Raw genomic sequence first — 23,285 nt, forward strand, 5'->3', positions numbered from 1 at the left:
GCATTGTAAAGGTCATTAACCTGTTTTCTCTCAAGAATTACAGAAGTTTTCTTTAATATGTTGAGCAACTAACTGGCATTAGAGCAGCTTTGCTTTTTAAAATAAATAAATAAATGTATTTTATTTGAGAAAAAGAGAATGGGTGTGCTAGGGCCTCTAGATACTGTAAACAAACTCTAGACTTATATGCCATCTAGCTTACATGGGTACTGGGGAATCAAACCTGGGTCCTTAGGCTTCGCAGGCAAGTTCTTTAATAGCTAAGCCATCTCTCCAGCCCCCAGCTTTGATTTTTAAAGTATGTATGTGTGTATGTTTTACACTGGTTGGCCATTGAGCCCAAGGAACACCTGGTCTCCACCTTCCCAGAAATGGGATCACAGGAACGTGCCACCATGAGGGTACTGGGAGCTAAACTGAGGTCATCCTGCTTGCAAGGCAAGCACTTTTTATCAACTGAGAAGACTTAGCTAATCCAGACAAATATCATTAGACCAGCTGAAATACTTAATGCCATTTGGAACTGACAGTATGACTAGTTTCAAATTTAATTTTAAGTTAATTGGAATACAAACACTATGGAATGAATTATAGTAAACCAATTGGGATACAAACACTATGGGATGAAATATAGTAAATCATCAGCCAGACCTTTCAGCCAAAACACCATCCCACAAAACAAGAAAAGGCCTACACTCTAAAGTTAAAAAAGACTAAAGATGTTTATTTTTATAATGTACATTCCAATGCCACATTAGAGTACAGTGTGTTATCCAGAATTTAAATAGCTCCTTGATTTCAGTGTTCGGTCTTTTGTATCTGCTGTTTCATCAATACTGAGGATATCTCAAAGCCTTTTTTAAACCATTAACAAATGCTTAGATTCCAGCCAGTATTCAGGGCCACCTGGTCAGCTATGCTATGACTGGAATTCAAAGGTCACCATTTCTTCTGAGGTTGCTCCAGGGTTCTGTGGAGTGAGTTCCACTACTGCTTTCAGGGAAAAAGAGGGACACAGGCAGCCTAACAACCCTCACTCTGTGAGATGCTCATTAGAAAACAACCTTGCTACAGCATGGGTAAACTTGACAAGGAATCCTAGAGGTCTTTGTCCACTTCAACAGGGACTGAAGAGTCCACAAGTTCAAGAAAAACCCTGCAGTCAACCAAAGCCTTGTATACTTCTGTGGAAATTAGTGTTATAGATGATCAGTTTAAATAAGGAAAACAAAGTAGAATATGCCAAGTTAATACATTCAAAATCTTCTTTGGGTTTCATTTGTCACAAAGACAGTTGGGATATTTGGTTTAACATTTAAAGAACATTACTGCAATGTCCTGTTTTAAAATTGCACTGCAATTAGAATTCTAGCAACTACATGGCATTTATTAGCTGTCAGAAAGGTTCCCAGTCTGAAGATCACAAAATAAAGCTAGAGTTCAATATTTTCTTCATGAAACTGATGAATTCTGAGAAATAAAAAGGACCGTTTCCTTTCTTTAAAAAAAAAAAAAAAAAAAAAGTCAGCCGTGCCACATGACATTCCAGAGACCTGGCTCAAGAGCTTCTCAAGTTTTACCATCCATGGTGTCTTTATTTGTAACTGAGATCCATCTGTTACTTTCCATCTGAAAGTAAAAAATTAAGACAATTAGTTTCTGCTTTACTATGAAAAAAAAAAACCTGTAAAATTAAGCACTATTATTTTCCTTCACCATTTCCACTGAGCTAATAAAAAAGTCTACGTAATAAAGGAAAACAACCTCACCTTCTTCATCAGCTTATAGCAGAGTGAGAGAAGTTGGACCACAAGAGCCATCATGGATCTTATTTTTGTAATGCACTTGTCAACCTACAGTGACAGAAAGCATGGAAATCATATTGTAAAACACTACTTCAAAGAACTATCATCCAAGTTTTGTTATTTATTTTTTAATCTTCACTTACTTATTTGCAAGCAGACAGAGAGGTAGAGAAGAGAGACAGACAAAGAGAACGGGCATGCCAGGGCCTGAAGTCACTGCAAATGAACTCATTTGAACACATGTGCCCCTTGTGCATCTGGCTTTCATGGGTCCTGGGGAATTGAGCCTGGGTCCTTTGGCTTCACAGGCAAATGCCTTAACCATTAAGCCAGTCCTCATTCTAGTTTTTAAAAATATTTTTATTTGCAAGCACAGAGAAAGAGAATGGGTGTGCAAGAAGCTGTAGCTGCTGCAAACAAACTCCAGATGCATGTGCCACTTTGTGCATCTGGCTGTACATGAATACTGGGGAATCAAACCCGGTCCTTGGGCTTTGCAGGCAAGCACCTTAACTGCTGAGCCATCTCTCGAATCCCTATCATCTTAGTTTTCTTCCATCATGGCAACATTAGAGATCTTGAAAGTCATAGATTAGGGTATCTTAGCTGAGTTGAGGTCCCAGTGCACAGGGGCCAGACTGGCTACCCAGGTCTCAGGCCTGCTTCATGGGACCCCAGGGAGAAGGTGAGACAGCAACAGTTGTGGTCACCTTGCAGCTTCTTAGGACACGCCACATACTGACAGAGAGCCCCAACCTGACAGTCCTCTCCCTTGAAGAGCCCAGACTCCAAGGCAGCTGTTCTTAGGTAACAAGGACTAAGAAGTAGATGCTTGGAGCTATGGCATTAATCTGTATCCCTAAGTCTTAATTTTTGGTGACCCTGCTGCTCTCTGGGGTCAGTAATAACAGCAGATGCTTTTAGTCAAGACACACAAAGTGGAAATCTTGACTTTCTGTGAACACTAAGAAAAAGGGGCTGGAGTTTCAGTGACAAGGGGAATGTGGGGCTCCATGGAGGTCTTCAGCCCCCTCCTTGCCTTCCTGTTTAATAAAATGGTTTGAGCAGAGGGAAAAAAAGAAATAAAAAGAAAAAGAGAAAGGAGCGAGAGCTGGCTTGAGAAAGAAGTTTGTGAAGTTTTCAAGAGTGTATCTGAACAACCCGCCCTCTCTTACCTTTAGAAACACTTTGTTCTGCAAAGATGCCTTAGTTACTGTCTGTAGCTGGTGACACAGAGGAATTAGCTTGTTTATTTCCAGGAGGAGCATCAGCTTGTCATCATCTTTGAGCTGAAATGGGGTTAGGGAATTACTACAACTCTAACAAAACCCCATTTTTGTACTTTAAATACCTCTATATTTTAGTAACAGCCTCACTCGGCATCACTACCATCACCAGGCAGGTAGATATGTGTTACCTGTTTTGAAAAGGCTTGTATACTTGATGTAAACTTTAATCCCTCTGCAGCAAGAACCTGCAAGAAAAGGAGAGCAATAATTAACCTTAGGTCAATATCTTCAAATGCCTTCACCCCTTCTTATCTTATGGGCTCCAGCTCATTTCATTAACATCTCTAGCCAGTCCTTTCTAACCACCCCACTCTCACCTTTATCCTCATCCTACATGATTTTACCTCCAAGTACTTGCATAGGTGCATTACATAATTAACTTTTTATGCTTCCAGAACATAAACCCTATGAGAAGGAGTTCTGCTTTCTGCCCAGAGGTCGTATCTGAGATGTACCATACATACGGTGTTTTGAATATAAAATGCCCCCTATAGCCTGAACGTGTTTTGAATACTTGATCCTCAGCTGGTGGCAATTCAGGAAAGTTGTGGAGTCTTGCTGGAGGTGTGTCCCTGTGGGGGAGGCCTTTGAGGTTTATTAGGCTAGCCCATTGGGTGTTCATTGCCAGTTCATTGAGACTAATCTCTCCCTGCTGCTGTGGCAAGATATGATGCTCTGGCGTGCTTTCCCACCATGATGAAGCTTCCTCAGGAAACTGAGCTGAAAACCCTTTCCATCCGCAAGCTTTCTGAGAGGTGTTTTGTCCCAAGAATGTAAAGGTAACTACTACAATGTAGTTATGTAGTGTACACTCAGCAAAGATCAGCTGAAAGAACCATCCTTTTTATATGTATCATGATGTGGACACAGTTGGGTAGACACTGCGTTAATGAATAAGCACACAGAAGAGGGTGAGAAGTAGACCCCAGAGAATGACTGCGGATGAGCAAGTCAAGCAGAACGAAGCCAGGGTGAAGTCCAATCATTCTGAAGGGAAATAGCTCATTTATAGACTACTTTATAGAAAAAAAAAATCCAAGTCGGGTGTGGTGGCACACACCTTTAATCTCTGCACTTGGGAGGCAGAGGTAGGAAGATCGCTGTGAGTTCGAGGCCATCCTGAGACTATATAGTGACCCAGGTCAGCCTGGGCTAGAGTGAGACCCTACCTCGAAAAACCAAAAATAAAAATTAAACAGAAAATAATTTCTATAATTTTTCTATGTAGATAATCATCCTTTTCAGAGAAAATTCTTTTCCTGAAGAGGTTCTGGTAGAAGTGTACAGGAATGGCAAAAGAACCATATAATGATGACAAAGTAATCAAAACTTCTAGTTTTAAACATAAGAATAGTCTTGTCAAGGGGTGGAAAGATGGCTTAGCCATTATGGTACTTGTCAGGTTCGATTCCCCAGGACTCATGTAAGCCAGAAGCACAAGATGGCACATGTATCTGAAGTTTGTTTACAGTGGCTGTATACACTGGCATGCCCATTCTCTCTCTCTCTTCCTCTCTCCCTCTCCCTCTCCCTCTCTCTGTCTGTCTGTCTGTCTCTCTCTGTCTCTCAAATAAATAAAAATTAAAAAGAATAGCCTTGGTAAACATGCTAACACAGAAAGAAGGATAAACACACAGGAGTTTTGCAACTTACTCACCAATCTAAAGCACTCTACATGAAGAACTGGAAACCAGACAACACGGAATTTCATTAGACACAGAACAGAAGGGTTAATACTACCAGATTAGTCTCTCTTTACATGCCTTAAGTCAGTATGAAGATGGAATGAAAGAAGAAAAGTAGACATGTATTAAGCACCCTCTAATGGAGTGGTGTAAGAAACTCTCATTGTATATGTAGTGCATCTGTGTATGAGAGAGTGTCTGTGTGTGTGTGTGTGCAAGCCAGGTGTGAATGCTGGATGTCTTCTTCAGTCACTCTTCACCTTATCTTTTTAAATATTTATTCATTTATTTCCAAGGAGAGAGAGAGAGAAAATGAGTGTGCCAGGACTTCTTGCCATTGCAAACAAGCTTCAAATGCATGTGCCACTTTTCACATCTGGCTTTATATGGGTACTGGGGAATCAAACCCCGGTCATTAAGCTTTGCAGGCAAGTGCCTTAACCACTGAACCATCTTTCCAACTCTTCCCCCCCCCCTTTTTTTTTGACACAGGTTCTCTCACTGAACTGAGAGCTCAGATTCAGCTGGACTAGCTGCTCAGTAAACCCTGTCTTCACCTCCCCTGAGCTTTGGTTATAGGCACACCATACAAAACCAGGTATTTACTTGAGCACTATACAAGTGCCTCATGCTTATATAGCAGACACTTTGCCAACAAATCCATCTCAACAACCCAAATACAAACTTTTTTGTGTGTTATTTCAATATAATTCATGCAACAATGAAGAGACAGAAAGGCCTTTCTAGAACTCAAGAAAGAAAAGGGACTGCATTTACTACAGGATTCTTCATCTACTTGGGAAAGCAAGAAATTTAAGATTGTATTTATTGACTATCAATAAAGCCTGTGCTCCTTTATCTCTGTAACATTTTTCTTTCTGAGATAGCCACAAATTTTCACTAAAAGTTTCACTTTTTACTTTTCTACCAGTCTTTACAACACATGTAAATAATATAATAATTACTTAGAAAACCAGTTATAGCCAGATATGGTACTTGCATGCCTGTAATCCCAGCTTCATGGCAGGCTCAGGGAAGAAGATGGCAAGTTCAAGGCCAGACTGGGGAATTTAGCAAGACCTTATCTCAACATAAAAATACAAAAGAGGGTTGTGATGTATAGCACCTGCCTAGCATATATGGAGGTCTGTGTGCAGCCTCTAGGACACCAAAGATAAGAAGAAGTCAAAAAAGTTGTAAACCACTTTTAACCCATAACTATAATAGCATAAAATAAAGATAAACATACCTCTAGGAGGTGAATTAAATCCTGGGATGTTTTCAGTGACCCCTCTCCTCTAAAATAAAATATATTATTAAGAAGGTAAAAATTAGTTACTTCTTGGAAATTGGCCATATACAATTAAAGTCTAGGAGCATTCTGTGTATTAATAAAACCCAAACTGTTAAAGAATATAAATAGAGTGATAATGTTGTGGCTTTATTCTTAAAGCAACTATTATTTCCTAAGTTAAAATTATACTTTAATTTCCTAACATAAAGAAAATTTTAACTGAAAAGTTATATTTAAGTTCTGTTTGTCGTTTTAATTCTTTTTTCATATTGATTTATATATTAAATATATATCTCAACCAAAATGCCTTTCTTTTTTTTAATTTTCTTGTTTAATTTATTTATTTGAGAGTGACAGACAGAGAGAGAGAGAGAGGGAGGGAGAGAGAGAAAGAGGCAGAAAGAAAGAGAATGAGCACACCAGGGCATCCAGCCACTGCAAACGAACTCCAGACACATGTGCCCCCCCTTGTGAATCTGGCTAACATGGGTCCTGGGGAATGGAGCCTTGAACCGGGGTCCTTAGGCTTCACAGGTAAGCGCTTAACCACTAAGCGATCTCTCCAGCCCAAAATGCCTTTCTTATATATATAATGGAAAGAAACCATCAGGCAAAAATCAGGAATTCTCACTTCTAATTCCAGTTTCAACTCTGGTAGGAATGCAGTTTTTCATTTTTGATGGGGCATATTATTTAACTTTCAACACTAAAAGTAGATGATCTTAACAGTTGTGCTAACACCAGTCTCATCAGAAAACTGGAAAATATCAGATAAAAAGCTACCAAGGGCTAGAGAGATGGCTTAGCAGTTAAGGCATTTGCCTGAAAAGCCAAAGGACCCAAGTTCGATTCTCTAGGATCCATGTAAGTCAGATTCACAAATAGCACATGTGTCTGGAGTTTGTTTGCAGTGGCTGGAAGCCCTGGCATGCCCATTCTCTCGCTGTCTGTCTCTCTCTTCTCTCTCTCTCTCTCTCACTGTCTGCTTGCAAATAAATAATTTTTTTAAAATCTACCAAGAATTTTCCTTAATTTTTGTGTTTATTTTTATTTATTTATTTGAGAGCGACAAACAGAGAGAGAAAGACGCAGAGAGAGAGAGAGAGAGAGAGAGAGAGAAAGAGAATGGGCACACCAGGGCCTCCAGCCACTGCAAACAAATGCTAGACGCGTGCACCCCCTTGTGCATCTGGCTAACGTGGGTCCTGGGGAATCAAGCCTGGAACTGGGGTCCTTAGGTTTCACTGGAGAGCGCTTAACTACTAAGCCACCTCTCCAGCCAGGTACATGCTTTTAATTTCAGCATTTGGGAGGCTAAGGAGAAGGACTGCAGTGAGTTTGAGGCCAGCCTGGGCTAGAGTGAAACTTTATCTCACAAAAAAAGGAAAGGAAAGGGAAAGGGAAAGGGAAAGGGAAAGGGAAAGGGAAAGGGAAAGGGAAAGGGAAAGGGAAAGGGAAAGGGAAAGGGAAAGGGAAAGGGAAAGGAAAGGAGGGAAGGAAAGGAAAGAAGGAAGGAAGGAAGGAAGGAAGGAAGGAAGGAAGGAAGGAAGGAAGGAAGGAGGAAAAGAGCAGTACACTTGGCCTAAGTCAGATCTGTTCCACAGCAACAAGCGCTGCCACGTTACAGTTGTGAGATGGGAACAAGCCACGTCTCTTCTCTGATAGATGTTGAGAGGATCAAATGAAATCATGACACAAGGACCATAAAGTGCTGGCCGTGGCAGCACGCCTTTAATCCCAGCACTCAGAAAACAGAGGTAGGAGAATCACTGTGAGTTCGAGGCCATCCTGAGACACATAGTGAATTCCAGGTCAGCCTGGGTTAAAGTGAGACCCCACTCTGAAAAGCCAAAATAAATAAATAAATAAATAAATAGTAAAAATCATAAATCCCTGGTATGTTTGGAAAAAAATTAAATAGAAGACACTAGAAAAATCTTAACCATGTTATTAAAAAATATGAAAGATTATACACAAATGATTTTAGTGGTTTAAGTAACAGTCTGAGGAAGGAAAACAACCAAACTGTCCAGTACTGGGAGGGCTAACAAGTGGTCTTCCAAAGAAGTACCCAGGTGAAGTTGGTAAACCATAGGACTTAATGGGAAATGGAAAAGACCATTGGCAAAACAGATCCACAGACAGCATGGATAAAGACTGAATATCTGACCACAAGACGTCATTACATTACCAAGACTTGCCTGAATGACTAAAGCATTTATGCACTGATGCCTTATGGGAAATCCATTCTCCTAAACTTCCTCAGTCCTGTGCAGTCATAAGTACCATCCCTAAGAGTTTGAGCTATCCCTATACTTCAATGCCTATGCCTCTCAGTCTTGATAAAATCTACTTTAATTTCTCCAAAAGGTTAAAGGTATCATCCTGATATATTCTACAATAATAGCTTCTTAAAGTGGAAATTACTGTATGTATGATGGTACACATCTATAATCCCAGCACTCAAAAAGGCTAGGGCAGGAGGATTGCAAATTGGAGGCTAGCGTGGACTACATAGAAAGTTCAATGTCAGCTTAGTCTACATAGTAAGATTCTGTCAAAAAAAAAAGAGGCCATGATGACCTGAGTGTTGTGTGGCATATGCAGAGGTGTGTGCCCTGTGCGCATGCTTGCTGAGGCCCAAGGAAGATGCTGCATGTCCTCATGTGTTATCCTTCCTTCTCTGAGACAGTCTCTCCCTGAGCCTGCTTGCTTTTCTGTGTGACTTCTTGACCACGGAGCCCCAGCAATTCTCCTGTCTCCACACCTCTCATCACTCGGGTTACAGGCATGTGCAGCCACGCCTGGCTTTATGTGGGAGTTGGGGATTGAACTCATATCCTCATGCTTGAGCCCTAAGCACTTTGACCCACTCAGCCATGTCCCTAGTCCCAAGATCTTTTCTTTTTAAAGTTGACTGGTGAACCTCTTGGGAAGATTCTATATATTAAACTGTACTCATATTCATTAAATTCACAATGTATTTCTTCAGTTTTTAGCAGTCAAACAAACTTTTAAGCAGAATTTTATTGCTAACTAGAGATAAATGATTCTAGTCAAAAATTAATTATTTTTGTTATGTGGGTACAAGGGAATTAAGCCTGGGCCATCAGGCTTGTAAGCAAAGTTGAGTCATCTCTCCAGATGCTGCAGATGAGTTTTAAATTTATTTATTTATTTATGAGAAAGAGAGAGAGAGAATGGGCACACCAGGGCCTCCAGCCACCCACTGCAAAGGAACTCCAGACGCATGTGTCCCCTTGTACATCTGGCTTACTTGGGTCCTGGGGAATCAAACCGAGGTCCTTTGGCTTTGCAGGCAAACCCCCTAACCACTAAGCCATCTCTCTAACCCTGAACATAAGTTTTCAAATGTGGACATAACAGAGACTGTGGGAAAAGTAATATTGAAGTAGGGGAAAGTCTCGCCATAATGAATGCTGACTCTACAAGCTTTGGCAGCCTACACAGACAGGCCTCGTGGTTCCATCAGGTGAGCTACGTCTCATCAATCACAACCGAAGATTCTAGAAGACAGACGTGCTCTCCGAATGCTCTGCTGTTGGCTGAGAAAGACACTCCTTAGGCAGGGTGGCAAAAGGCAAAATGTACAATAACTTCGAAATTCTGAGAAGAATGGGACAAGACACAAAAGGGGAGCCCTTTAAATCTAGCTGCTAATTCACTAGCTGTGTCTTCTTATTGTATTTGCTGAGGCACACCATTATGATAACTACTTTTGGCCTTTTTACCAGAGGTCTGCTGATGATGATTTTAGCCCACCAGTGATTTACAATGGCACCTATTCTTTATGCCAAACGTTATGATACTGATCTAGAAAAGTAAATATGTATTAGAATGGGTTTACTCATGCCTGTAATCTCAGCACTCAGGAGGCTGAGACAAGAGGAAAGTTCAAAGTCAGAGTGGGCTATGGTATAAGACTCTTTCAAAAAAAAATCAAAGTAAATAAATAAACAGACCAAAACATAACCAAATTACCTAGTAAATAAATACAGAGAGTAGGCCATCTTGGACATGTTCCGTCCATTTTGAACTATGTCATTCTCCTGATCCTCCCACTTCTCAATCTCGCAGTTGACATCTGAGGTGAGCAAACCCAGCTTAAGTCCAAGTTTTGCTATCTTAGCTTGTTCCTGCAAACAGACACGTGGATCACAACACTGTCCTTGTTGATGGACAAGGAACATGAGATGTAAGACTACTGCAAGAAAAGAAGATCTCACCTCCGAGTCAGGCTTCTCGGGCTTCAATGACTTCAGGTTTGCATTGTTCTTCTGCGACAATAAGAAGGTGGTACATCTTAAGAGGCAGTGTGTTTCATTGTGAGGAAATGCAACAGTAACAGAAAGCAAAACAAAGAACTTGCGCTGTGAAGTATTGCTAAGTCAAGGGGGTGAGAGAAAGAATATGAATGCAGTCGTATGCCACCTAACATTCTGGTTGACAGGTCAGATTTAGAATGGTGGTCTCATAAGACTGTGTCATCTAGCAATGTCACAGCCATCTCAGTTTATGCAAGTGCACAATGTTCTCTCGATGAAGACAGCTCCTAACAACACACATCTCAACACATGTCAGCACTGTTTGACACCTGGCCTGCCTGTTAGGTAAATATGCACGCAAGTAAGAAGTAGCTCCCTGATTATAACCAAGACTTCTGACCAGCTCTTCTGTCACAAGTTTTGCTGTTTTTTCCCCTTTGATCCCAGTTTTAAAATCTGCTCACTGAACAGTCTTTTAGGCATTCTGTAATGTTTCTGTCAAAGGTGCATGTAAAGTAGAACAGAAATGCATATGTATAGAGGAGTTATAGAGCTATGTACACACACAAGCCACCTCTTGTGCTCATTAGAAAACAGCCATGTTCAATGGCTTGATGTCTCCTTGGATGTTACATGATCTTTGGCTCCTTAAGACTATAAAGCAATAGACAAAGCATTTAGGAAAACTTGGAATTATCTAAAGGCTTTTAGGTTTTATTCGTAATTTTATGCCCAACGGATATATATCAACTAGTTGTTTTATATTTACTTTTATGAGACTGACATGTTGCCTACTGCACTAAGGAGGTGTCTTATATTTACTTTTAAAATGAATATGTGCTTAATGAAAGTTAATGGGGGATTGCTGAGAAGGAAACCATCCCAATGTGACCATGCTCGCCATCTAGTGGACAAGAGTTTGAAATGCACAGGTACATCAGTTCCTGTTACATAAAGCTGAAGATACCAGGTTCTAAATATAAATAGCAGCAGAATCCAACTGTGCTCCTTAAAAAAAGAAAAGAGAATCACAGTTTTCCTAAAATATAGTTAGCAGTGCTATCCTTAACTAAGGAAATAGTTTATATTCTGAAATTATGTTGTTAAAAACACTGAGTTTGAGCTGAGCGTGGTAGCACATGCCTTTAATCCCAGCACTTTGGAGGCAGATGTAGGAGGATAGCTGTGAGTTTGAGGTCAGCCTAGAAGTACAGAGTGAGCTCCAGGTAGCCTGGGCTAGAGCAAGACCCTACCTCAAAAACAACAAATAATAACAATAATAATAACAAAACACTGAGTCCAATAACATCTTTCTTCCATTCAACCTATGCAAAGGTCTGTGATCCCTGACTTTCTTTCCCTGAAATGCTGGAGATGAAACCCAGGGCCTGTGCATGCTTTCCCACAGAGCTAGGATCCAAGCTTTGCTTGCTTTCATTTTTTGGTCTGGAATTTTAAAATTAAATTTATTTATTTATTTATTTATTTATTTATTTTGGTTTTTCGAGGTAGGGTCTCACTCTGGCCCAGGCTGACTTGGAATTCACTATGTAGTCTCAAACTCACAGTGATCATCCTACTTCTGCCTTCCAAGTGCTGGGACTAAACGTGTGCACCACCATACCTGGCTTGGTTTGTTTTGGACAATCTGTGTAACCCAGTCTAGCCTCAAACTTATGATCTTCCTACCTCAAGTCTTCTAAAATGCTAGATTGCCAGCATACACTATCATACCATGATGTATGATGTCTTTCTGTACTATCAAAAATTGTATTGTGGGTATCTCCATCACACCTTCCAAGGCTCAGGGTCCATTGTGGAAGAGGTGGCAGAAAGAATGTAAGAGCCAAAGGAAGGGTAGGACTCCTTACAAAGTGCTCCCCCCAGACACAAAATGGCCTGGATATCCATGACCTCACAGTGCCTGACACTACCTACACAAGACCATCATAATAGGAGGAAAAGATCATGACATCAAATAAAAGAGAAACTGATTGAGATGGGGAGGGGATATGATGGAGAATGCAGTTTCAAAAGGGAAAATGGGGGAAGGGAGGGTATTACCATGAGATATTTTTTATAATCATGGAAGTCGTTAATAAAAAAAAAATTGAAAAAGAAAAAAGAAAGCTAAAAAAAAAAACAAAAGAAATTATATTGTGGGGCTGGGGAGATGGCTCAGCAGTTGAAATGCACTTGCTTGGTCCAATTCTCTAGTACTTGTGCTAGCTGCACAAAGTGACACATGCATCTGGAGTTTGTCTGCAATGGCAAGAAACCCTGGCAGGTCCATTCTCTCTCCCTCTTTCTCTCCCCCACTTTCTGCTTGCAAATAAAAATATTTTTAAAAAATTACATAGTGGAGCAGGGCATAGTGGTGCACATCTTTAATCCCAGCACTCAGGAGGCAGAGGCAGGAGGATAGCTCTGAGTTTGAGAACAGCTGGGAACTACAGGATGAATTCCAAGTAGGCCTGGGCTAGAGCGAGACCTTATCTCAAAAAATAAAATAAGTAAATAAAAAGTTACCAGCAAGCTGAGGAGATGGCTCCAAAAGTGCTTGCCACACAAACATGAGGACCTGAGTTTGGATCCCCACATGAAAACCCAGATGCAGAGGCAGAGGCAGGGGGATTTCTGGAGTTTGCTGGCCAGCTAGTCCAGATGCATTAGTGAACTCTAAGTTCAAAAATCAGCGAGCTCCTGTCTCAAAACATGAGGTGGACTAAGGAAGACAATGCTGATCTCTGACCTCCACATGCATATGCACACACATGAACATATATACACACATATATATCACACACAATTTGATTTGTAGTAGTCCTAAATTATAGCACTTAGAAAATAATAACCACCCTTATCGGCTTAAATACAGGATATTAACAATGATATCACCTGCTGGGGTCAAGTTAGCTTAAAATAATTAGACAATATTTATATCCATACTTTCAAACTATTCTGATAACTCTAAGTTATTTCCCCAAAATTATTTTTGCAGTGTTAGATTGCTTTTAAACCAACTACAATGAGTTCTCTACAATATTTCAGTGTTGAGGGCAGGAGATGTAGATTAGAGGTTAAAAGTTTGCCTATCATGGGCTGGGGAGATGGCTTAGTGGTTGAAGGAGCTTCCTTGCAAAGCCTGATAGTCTGGGTATGACTCCCCACTACCCAGGTAAAGCCAGATAGACAAAGTAGCACATGCATCTGAAGTTTGTTTGCAACAGCCGGAGGACCTGGAGCTCCCGGACTCATTCTTTTTCTCTCTTTCTCTCTTTGCCCACAAATAAATAAATAAATAAATAAATAAATAAATAAATAAATAAATAAATATTTTTAAATTCTCTTATCATGCATGAAGCCCTGGGTTTCATCCCCAGCATCTCAGGAAAAAAAATGATAAAGTTTTCTATATTGGATGCCAGTCTCCCTTTAAAAATGTACTGGGTAATATATCTTTTTTAAAAATGAGGACTTGGGCTGGAGGGATGGCTTAGTGGTTGAGGTGCTTGCCTACAAAGCCAAAGGATACCAGTTCAATTCTCCAGGACCCACATAAGCCAGATGCATAAGGGGACGCATGCATCTGGGGTTCGTTTGCAGTGGCTTAAGGCCCTGGAGTGCCCATTCGCTCCCTCTCTCTCTCTGCCTCTTTCTCTCTCAAATAAATAAGCAAATTATATATATATATTTCCCCCCCCCCCAAGTTAAGGTCTCACTCTAGCCCAGGCTGACCTGAAATTCACTATGTATCCTCAGGGTGGCCTTGAACTCACAGCAATCCTCCTACCTCTGCCTCCTGAGTGCTTGGATTAAAGGCATGTGCCACCACACTGGCTGCAAATAAAATATATTTTTAAAAAAACAAGAAAAAAAGAGAATTCTTTTTAAAAAATGAGGTCTTAGCTGGGTATGGTGGTGCACGCCTTTAATCCCAGCACTTGGGAGGCAGAGGCAGGAGGATAGCTGTGAGTTCAAGGCCACCCTGAGACTCCATAGTGAATTCCAGGTCAGCCTGGACCACAGTGAGAGCCTACCTTGAAAAACTAAAAAAAAAAAAAAAAAAAGAGGTCTTGTTTTTCTTTCTTTGTTGTCTTCCCCTACACAATCAGCCATTCTTACTGTTATTTCTATGCCCACAGTCACACACATTTTACTGTGTTTTTTTTTTCAAGGTAAGGTCTCACTGAAGCCCAGGCTGACCTGGAATTAGTCTCAGGCTGGCTTCAAACTCAGAGGTCCTTTCACCTTGATCTCCTGAGTGCTGGGATTAAAGGCGTGCCCCACCACTTTCTAGATTGCCACTGTCAAGTCTCTCTTCTGATCCCGTCTCATGTCTTCTTCACCAGTTACTACTAACAGTTATCAATAAATTCCCTCTCCTCTCGTTTTCAAAGCCATACTATCCAATGTAAGAGCTGCTAGCCAGGGGCTTCTAAACACTTGCAACGCAGGTCATCTGAACTCGGATGTGCTGTATTCGTGCCACCCATGGCAGATTCTGGCAGCTTAAGATGTCAAAAGGAGGCTAGGCATGGTGGCACATGCCCTTCAATCCCAGAACTCGAGACCGCCCTGAGACTACACAGTGAATCCAGGTCAGCATGGACTACAGCAAGACCCGGCCTTGAAAAATGAAAAAGAATAAAAAAGATTTACATGTTTTCCATGGTTATATATTGATTAAATGTTGAAGTGATAACATCTGGGTATAGTGGGAATAAAATATTAACATGAATCAACTTTCCAAGGTTCTTTTTCTGTATGTAACTACTGAAAATTTGATATATGTGAACTGAATTAGAATTCTATCAGACAGAGACCATGCTGTCTTTTTCATAGACTCAATGAATTACCAAATTACTAAAGTATTTCTGGTTATCCAAGTTGGGCCAGGTGGCTCTAGGCAGTACCACCATCTATTTCATCAAGATACACCAGTGCCTAGCATGATGCCCAGAAAACAGGAAGTAAACCAAGTACTATTTAATGACTAAATGAGGGGCCAAATGTTTCCTCTGACTTGACATTATATATAGTATGTATGTGTGTATGTGTAATCTCCAAGTATTCCTTTCTTTGTGATTGGGAACTAGATATGAGTGTCTGATTTTCTCATTGCTACCATGATTTCTTCTTTGTCAGAAGCTACTTCTGCAGCCTGGAAAACTATATGTAAAACATAAATAAAACCAAAACATAGGGCTGGAGAAATGGCTTAGCAATTAAGGCATAGGCCTGCAAAGCCTAAGGACCCAGGTTTAATTCTCCAGGTTCTACGTAAGCCAGATGCTCATGGTGGTGCATGCATTTGGAGTTTGTTTTCAGTGGCTAGAGGCCCTGGCACACCCATTCTCTCTCTCTCTCCCCCTCTCTGTCTCTAACAAATAAATAAATAAAATATTTTAAAAAACCAAAATAGAAAATATTTTGTTTTCCCTATTTCTGAAGTTAGGAGTCATTAGGTCACTTGATAGTTTTAAAAGAACAGTTTTTCTTCCTCCTTCCTTCCTTCCCTTCTCCCTCCCTCCCTCCCTTCCTTCCTTCCTTCCTTCCTTCCTTCCTTCCTTCCTTCCTTCCTTCCTTCCTTCCTCACCTCCCCCCCCCCATCTTTCTCTCTCTCACTCTTCCTCTAATTTTTTTCTTGAGGTAAGGTCTCACTCTAGCCCAGGCTGACCTGGAATTCACGATGTAGTCTCAGGGTGGCCTTGAACTCACGGTGATCCTCCTACCTCTGCCTCCCATGTGCTGGAATTAAAGACATGCACCACCACTCCTGGCAAGGTTTTCTTAAAAAGTGATATTTTTCTATAGCTTGTTTTTTTTTTTATGTGTATCTTGTATTTTATCCAAAATTATAACTGACATAGAATCTACAAATGAATTGCTCAGCTCATTAAAATAGCACCTAAATAATACAACTGATGCTAAGATGTTATCAGCCAGAACACAGGAATTTTCATTACTGAAAGGGATCTTAGGACCAATGTCTTGCTATTTTAACATTCTCTCCCTCTCTCTCCAATCTACATGGCATGTTTTCACTTATGTATAAACCATATGAATGCTCTTAATATGCACAGAATAATTCCTATATGACCTTGAAAATTAGGCCAAAAATAGAAGACAAATACCTACTTCTGGCCTCAGATTGGCTTATTCATCACAAATTCTGTAAGTTATTCTCTCAGGCCCCAAAGCTAAACACACATACTCGGAGAAGAGGCCACATGTAGGACTCTACCTATAGTAACAACCAGGTACAAGCAATGTTTACTGTCCTTTTAGGCCTAGTAGACAGAGCAGAGTCTCAATAGGCAAAATACCATAACTTAAGTTCTGAATAAAACATTCTGAATTGCACAAAATTCTACTTACCATTTGCTTTGGGAGTGAAAGGTAGCCATACTTCTCTCCTATAAATAACATATAGAACTTAAGACCTTTTTCTCCTGATACAGGTTTTCACTCACATTTAAAATAGTAAACGGATGTAAATGTTAGTATGTTAGTTGTGATGATTTGTGAATTACATGTGATTGAGAGAGAACATCACAGCCTGGATTGCAAACATGAGGGCTGTCGATGCCTGCATCTCTAAGGCTGGTGACAGATCCACCTCTGCCACAGCCAAGGGAGGAACATGAGACGTCTGGCTGCCGCTGACTTCCCCTTACAGTCAGCTTCATTCCCGGTGTTCCTTTCACAGCGGCGGCCGATCTAGAACCTGATCCCACTCACCAGGATCAGAGCTGCTTCCTTTTCCCCATGTGGCAGAGCGGAGACCACAGCACCCGCAGCTAGCCTCCCTCTTACTGTGCTCTCGCTCAGGGAAGGGGACGACCCCAGGACGAGGAAAGCACACACAGCAGTTTGGGGCTGTGAACTCACACCTGGTATGAAGTATAGTGACCAAGGAAAGGAAGGATAAGTATACTGCAGTCACTCTTAGTTGCTGGGACAAACACCCTACAAGAAGCGGCTTGGGGGACAAAGGGGTTTAATTCAGGTGTACAGAATGCAGAGGAAACATCATCAATGGCAGAAGAAGCTGACTCATTTCCACACATGCACAGCAGAGAGAGGCCAGCAAACCCAGAGCTCACATGGGACTACAAGATCCACCCCCGGTGAAACCTCCTCCCCAGCAAGCTTAATCTTAATCAAATAACCCCAAGGCCAAGGAGAGCATACATTCAGATCCAAACCACCACAAAGTGTCATGCCCATGTCAACCCTGCCCTACCATTATCCTCTGCTTTCCATATCAGGTTACAATGGATGGTAATATTTTTTGTGGTGGGGGGAGACGGTCCGAGGTACGGTCTCACTCTAGCTCAGGCTGACCTGGATGGAATTCACTATATAGTCTCAGGGTGGCTTCAAACTCACAGCAACCTCCTACCCCTGCCTCCCAAATGCTGGGATTAAAGGCGTGTGCCACCATGCCTGGCATGGGTGATAAATTTTTTTGGGGGGGGAGGCTTTTATTTTTTTTAAGGTAGGGACTCACTCTAGCTCAGGCTAACCTGGAATTCACTATGTAGTCTCAGGGTGGCCTTGAACTCATGGAAGTTCTCCTACCTCTGCCTACCAAGTGCTGGAATTAAAGGCATGCGCCACCACACCTGGTTATGGGTGATAATTTTTAAGCTAGTCTGTGATACCTGGTTTTTTTTTTCCTTTGTTTTTGCTTATAGTACTGTGGACTGAACTCCATTGCCTTGCACAGCTAGGCAAGCACTCAAGCACTGATACAGCCCCAGCCTTAACAGACACCTGCTTCTTCAAGGAAAACAGGGATGTTCAGCTATAAAATATTAGGCTGAACCATATGAAAGTCTCATATTCAAACATTTCTGAAATATCAGTGTTTTATTATTGTTCAACCTAATTAAAGTAATATATAAGCATACCTCTTCTTACATGAATGAACAGGGTGAACCTATCAGCTCTTGGAATGGCATATACAGACTCTAAACTCTAGAACTATGCTGTTGCCTATGGACTCCACCAGGCACATGCGACCACTGAGAACTTGACGCATGGTCTTCTGAATTGAAACATGCTGTAAGTGGAAGGCATACGCTGATTTTTTTCATACCAAATTTTGAAATGAAGGAAAATGTCTTATTGCTTATTGTATTATTATTATTATTAATTTTTGTTTTTGGTTTTTGAAGGCAGTGTCTCACTCTAACCTAGGCTAATCTGGAACTAGGCTGGCCTCAAACTCACAGTGATTCTCCTGCCTCTGCCTCCTGAGTGCTGGAATTTAAGGCATGAGCCACCATATCCAGATTATTTCATATTTTAAAATATTGATTTTAAAACTGAAAATGACAATATTTTGGAAATGGCACATTAAATAAAAACTGTCACTACGATGAATTTCACCCCTTTTGAGTTTTTCTTGTGCCTGCTACACAATGCTTAAATCCCTGTGTGGAGTAATTCTGTTTTTTTTCTGCACAGTGCTCACCTACGAGATGAAGCACTGCTAAGGATCAGGCACTCGGGAACAACTTATGATTTAAGTAATCTTTTTGGTAATGTCAGAATTGTAAGGGAACTTTATCAACGATTTTCCAATCTTGGAATTGCAGAAGTTATGTGCATGCCTTGTCTTTAGTTTCTAATATAAACTCTGCCTAACTCAGCTGCAAGACTGACAGGATATGATCTGTGGATCACTTGGAATTTCAAAATTTAGAGCTACTGAAAGTTTGAATCCTTTTTATAAAATCTCATTTAAAAAGTGGTCTGAATATGCCATAAAAGTGAACACCTTCAGTACTTAAGTATACTAGCCCATGCAAGGAATTCTTACATCATCTCACCTGTGATCCTCCACTGTGCGCATGACCCTGAAATGCTCACATCTACTTTCCAAGAGGGATGACAAGAGAACTGTTTCAGCATCTCTTTTATCTCAAAGATACAACAGAGTTAAGAAACTAGAATGTACAGCGAGATAACGCAATGAAAGAAGAGCTTGCCGCTATAACTACTCACTCCACAGCTCTAATCCCTAAGGTTCTCTCACTCACTTTTTTTGTATGTTTGTTTTTGTTTTTGTTTTTTAAGGTAGGGTCTCACTTTAGCCCAGGCTGACCTGGAATTCACTATGGAGTGTCAGGGTGGCCTCAAACTCACAGCGATCTTCCTTCCTCTGCCTCCCGAGTGCTGGGATTAAAGGCGTGCACCACTATGTCTGGCTACACTTTTTTTTTTTTTTTTAAATATAAGAGAGAGGAACAGAGTATGCCAGGGCCTTGGCCACTGCACTTGAACTCCAGATGCATGCACCACTTGTGCACACGTGTGATCTTGTGCATCTGGCTTGTATGGGTTCTGGGGGTCAAACCTGGGTTCTTCGGCTTCACGGGCAGATGCCTTAACCACTAAGCCATCTCTCCAGCCCCAACCCATCCCCTCCCCCCGCAAGATTCTCTTTTAATTGCTTGTTTGTTTTGCTCCCTATCCCCTCCCAGTTGAAAGACAGAGGAGAAAGCACAGTGACCATGTAGTCCCAAAGTAAGAAGAGTTTCTTGTTTTAATTCCAGCCTGTCCACAGTGGGTGGTGGGGATGAGGCTGACCAGGCCTGGGAGGTCAGGCGTGGGCTCCAAATGAGAAGCATCAAGATTAGCCAGCACAGTTTGTCCTGGAACAAGAATGGCAGCCCTCACACTGTTAACTGCCTGCTCCGATCTCCTCTAACTCCCCTGTTCTAAGCAGGGAGCCTGAAAGTAAAGGTGACAGGACCATTTGTTACATTACAAGCACCATGCCAAATTATTATATCCATGAAGAAAGTGAAGAAGGGCTGGAGAGATGGCTTAGCGGTTAAGCGCTTGCCTGTGAAGCCTAAGGGCCCCAGTTCGAGGCTCGATTCCCCAGGACCCATGTTAGCCAGATGCACAAGTGGGTGCACACGTCTGGAGTTCGTTTGCAGTGGCTGGAAGCCCTGGGGCGCCCTCTCTCCTCTCTCTCTCTGTTGCTCTCAAACAAATAAATAATAAACAAAAAAATTTTTAATTAAAAAAAAAAGAGAAAGTGAAGCAGGAGCTAGAGAGATGGCTCAGTGGATAAGGCACTGTTCTGCAAAGCCTGACCACCTGGGTTTAATTCCCCAGTACTACATAGAGCCAAATGTACAAAGTGGCGCATGTGTCTGGAGTGAGTTTGCAGTGGCAGGAGGCCCTGACACGCCCATACTCTCTTTCTGTGTGCATCTTTCTGTCTCTCTCTCTCTCTCTCTCTCTCTCTCTCTCAAATAAAGAAGTAATTTTTTAAAAACTCAAAAAAAAAAAAAAAATGAGAGAAAGAAAGAGAAGCCAGGTACGGTGGCACATGCCTTTAATCCCAGCACTCAGAAGGCAGAGGTAGGAGGATCATGGTGAGTTTGAGGCCACTCTGAGACTATATAGTGAATTCCACATCAGCCTGGGCTAGAGTGAGACCCTACCTTGAAAAACAAAACAAAAGGAAAAAAAGAAGTGAAACACAAAAGGCAGATAGTTTGCCCTGGCCTCCATTACTAATAGATTATCATACTCAATTATCCCCACCCCCCTCTCTCTTGTTTTGTTTTGTTTTTTGACTTAGGATCTCAGCGGACCTGGAATTCTCAGGCTGGCCTTGAACTCACAGTGATCCTCCTACCTCTGCCTCCTGAGTGCTGGGATTAAAGGTATGTGCTACCACGCCCAGATCATCATGCCCAGTCATCTCAAAATAAGGCAGCTCCATCCTCGGCTAATCAAACTAGCAGAGGAAAAAACTCGGGAATCCAGACTCCTGCCTTCAGCCACCTGTTCCTTGCTCTGTACTTCCTGCACTGTGTAAGATTAGAATCTCTCAGGTATTTTTGGAATGGATTTGGAGAGAAAAAGCAGAGCTGCAGTTGTATTTTTTCACAGAATTGGTTTCTCTTATACAAATACCTCAGGGCTGGTTTAACTGTTTGAGCACCATGAATGGTTGATAAACATTTCCTCTCCGGCATTACTCAGACTCAGTAAGAATCCCAGTTCTGTAACTCATTCACTGTAGGACACTGGCATCTTAGCTTCTTTAAATCCCCATCTCAGCATTTATGATGACATATGCAACTATAACCTGTCTCATAGGGTGACTAAGGATTGAGGGCAATAAAATGTGCTTCTAGCACTTATCAAAGGACCTAAGAACACACAGTAAACTCTCAACAGCAGCTATTGTTATCTGTATGGTTTTACATCGTCAGTGGTCACATTTACCATTTTACCTACACAGAGGTTTTTAATTTCATGGACCCTCCTTTGGTATTTTTCTAAAAAAGGATGCCTTGGTAGGAGAAAATGAGTCTCAGGGCAAAGGGAGCAGGGAAGGGATACTGTCCCAGCATGCAGTGAGAGAAACATTCCCCAGGTGAAGGAGGGATGGGCCTCCATCGCAGAGCCCCAGGGGCAGGCTCTCTGCTATAAGACACAGGTCACGAGATCTTGCGCAGAGGGGCCAGTTGGGCTACTCTCAAAACCTCCACGTGACTGAAGAAAGGAGACATGGAGAGGAGGGCATCACAAGAGACTGAAATGAAGAGTGGGAAACTGGATCTGGTGTTTTCTCATGAGCTTCTTGCTTTATTGGAAAGTTGACGGCCCCGTGTGACTGACAGATGTAACACTTTCTGCACATTTAGTATGAATGACTTTCATTTCACACCCACCAAATGGGGTTGTGAAGTCATTACTGCCCCCGCTGGCTGATGTCAAACTTGAAGCGCACAGACAGACACGAGGTCGGAAAGTGGCAGAGGCAGGACTGAAACCCAGGCAGTTTGCTTCAAAAGCTGAACTTCTACCAAATCTGTCCCTCAGCATGACATTATCACTCAGATTCCAGAAAACCACAGTGACACCCTGAAGGGCAATGGAACGTGAGTTGTTTTTTTTTTTTAATTCATTTAGGGGTATGTGTGTCACGCCAGGGTCTCTTACCACAAATAAATGCACTTTTACAGGAGTATCTGAGGAATTGAACCTGGGTCTGCAGGCAAATGCTTTTAACAATTGAACCATCTCTTGAGCCCCGGAACTTGAGTTTTTGTTCGTAGAAAATTACTTCTATGAGTAGGATGTAAACTTTCTCAAGTTCACCTGCCTCTACTTGGTATCCTAATTACTACTCAGAACTTGGCCAGAATTAAGGGAGACAGTAATTATCAAAAACACATGTCTTTAATCCCAGCACTTGGGAGGTAGGAGGGTTGCTGTGAGTTTGAAGCCACCTGGAGACTACCTAGTGAATTCCAGGTCAGCCTGGGCTAGAGTGAGACTCTACCTTAAAAAACAAAAACAAAAGAAGAAGAAGAAGAGAATTACTGTGGCTGGAGAGATGACTCAGCAGTTAAAGGCACTTGGTTGCAAAGCCTGATGGCTTGAGTTCCATTTCCCATTACCTATGTAAAACCAGATGCTCAAGGTGGTACATATGTCGGGAGTTCTTTTGCAGTGGCAAGAGGCTCTAGTGCACCCACACTGCATCTGCCTCTTTCTCTCTGTTTCTATCTCTCTTAAATATTTTTAAAAGAAAAAAAAACTAATAATTTCTTGGGAAAATAATTATAAATATTTTTTTGACAATTAAAAGAGGAAAGACAGACCAAAATGCTGGTCAAGCGCTAGCTTGTAAAGTGTGATGGGTCCAGGAAAAAGGAGAAAGGCAGCTCTGGCCCTTGGTCAAGAGATTAGCATAAAGAGAAATCTAGGTCCATTGTACCTGCAGAAGGTGAGGAACCTGCTGGCCCAGGGTTATAGAAGGAGGGTAAGTGATGATCTTCCAATCATACCTCGTTTTTGTGGATGAAAACAAAAGTTTATCTAGCTGAAAGTGCAACAGGAGAAAGCCACACTAAGCCTAATAGTGCTGTGGTAGAAAA

At 41.5% G+C, this 23,285-nt stretch overlaps 1 protein-coding gene across 1 annotated transcript in view; it reads right to left on the reverse strand.

The window, feature by feature from the left end:
• Nucleotides 1–703: 703 nt before the first annotated feature.
• Nucleotides 704–23,285, reverse strand: part of Ctnnal1 (catenin alpha like 1) — an 87,448-nt gene continuing 64,866 nt past the window's right edge. The window contains exons 12-19 of the mRNA XM_045141889.1: nucleotides 16,741–16,778; nucleotides 10,321–10,371; nucleotides 10,076–10,230; nucleotides 6,029–6,077; nucleotides 3,223–3,279; nucleotides 2,981–3,094; nucleotides 1,770–1,853; nucleotides 704–1,629 (exon numbers count right to left, since the gene is read on the reverse strand). Of these exons, the coding sequence (XP_044997824.1) occupies nucleotides 1,570–1,629; nucleotides 1,770–1,853; nucleotides 2,981–3,094; nucleotides 3,223–3,279; nucleotides 6,029–6,077; nucleotides 10,076–10,230; nucleotides 10,321–10,371; nucleotides 16,741–16,778 (608 nt within the window). The 3' untranslated portion in view covers nucleotides 704–1,569. The remainder of the gene's footprint in view (nucleotides 1,630–1,769; nucleotides 1,854–2,980; nucleotides 3,095–3,222; nucleotides 3,280–6,028; nucleotides 6,078–10,075; nucleotides 10,231–10,320; nucleotides 10,372–16,740; nucleotides 16,779–23,285) is intronic.

Source organism: Jaculus jaculus, chromosome 1 (assembly GCF_020740685.1).
Source record: "Jaculus jaculus isolate mJacJac1 chromosome 1, mJacJac1.mat.Y.cur, whole genome shotgun sequence".
NCBI lineage: Eukaryota > Metazoa > Chordata > Mammalia > Rodentia > Dipodidae > Jaculus > Jaculus jaculus.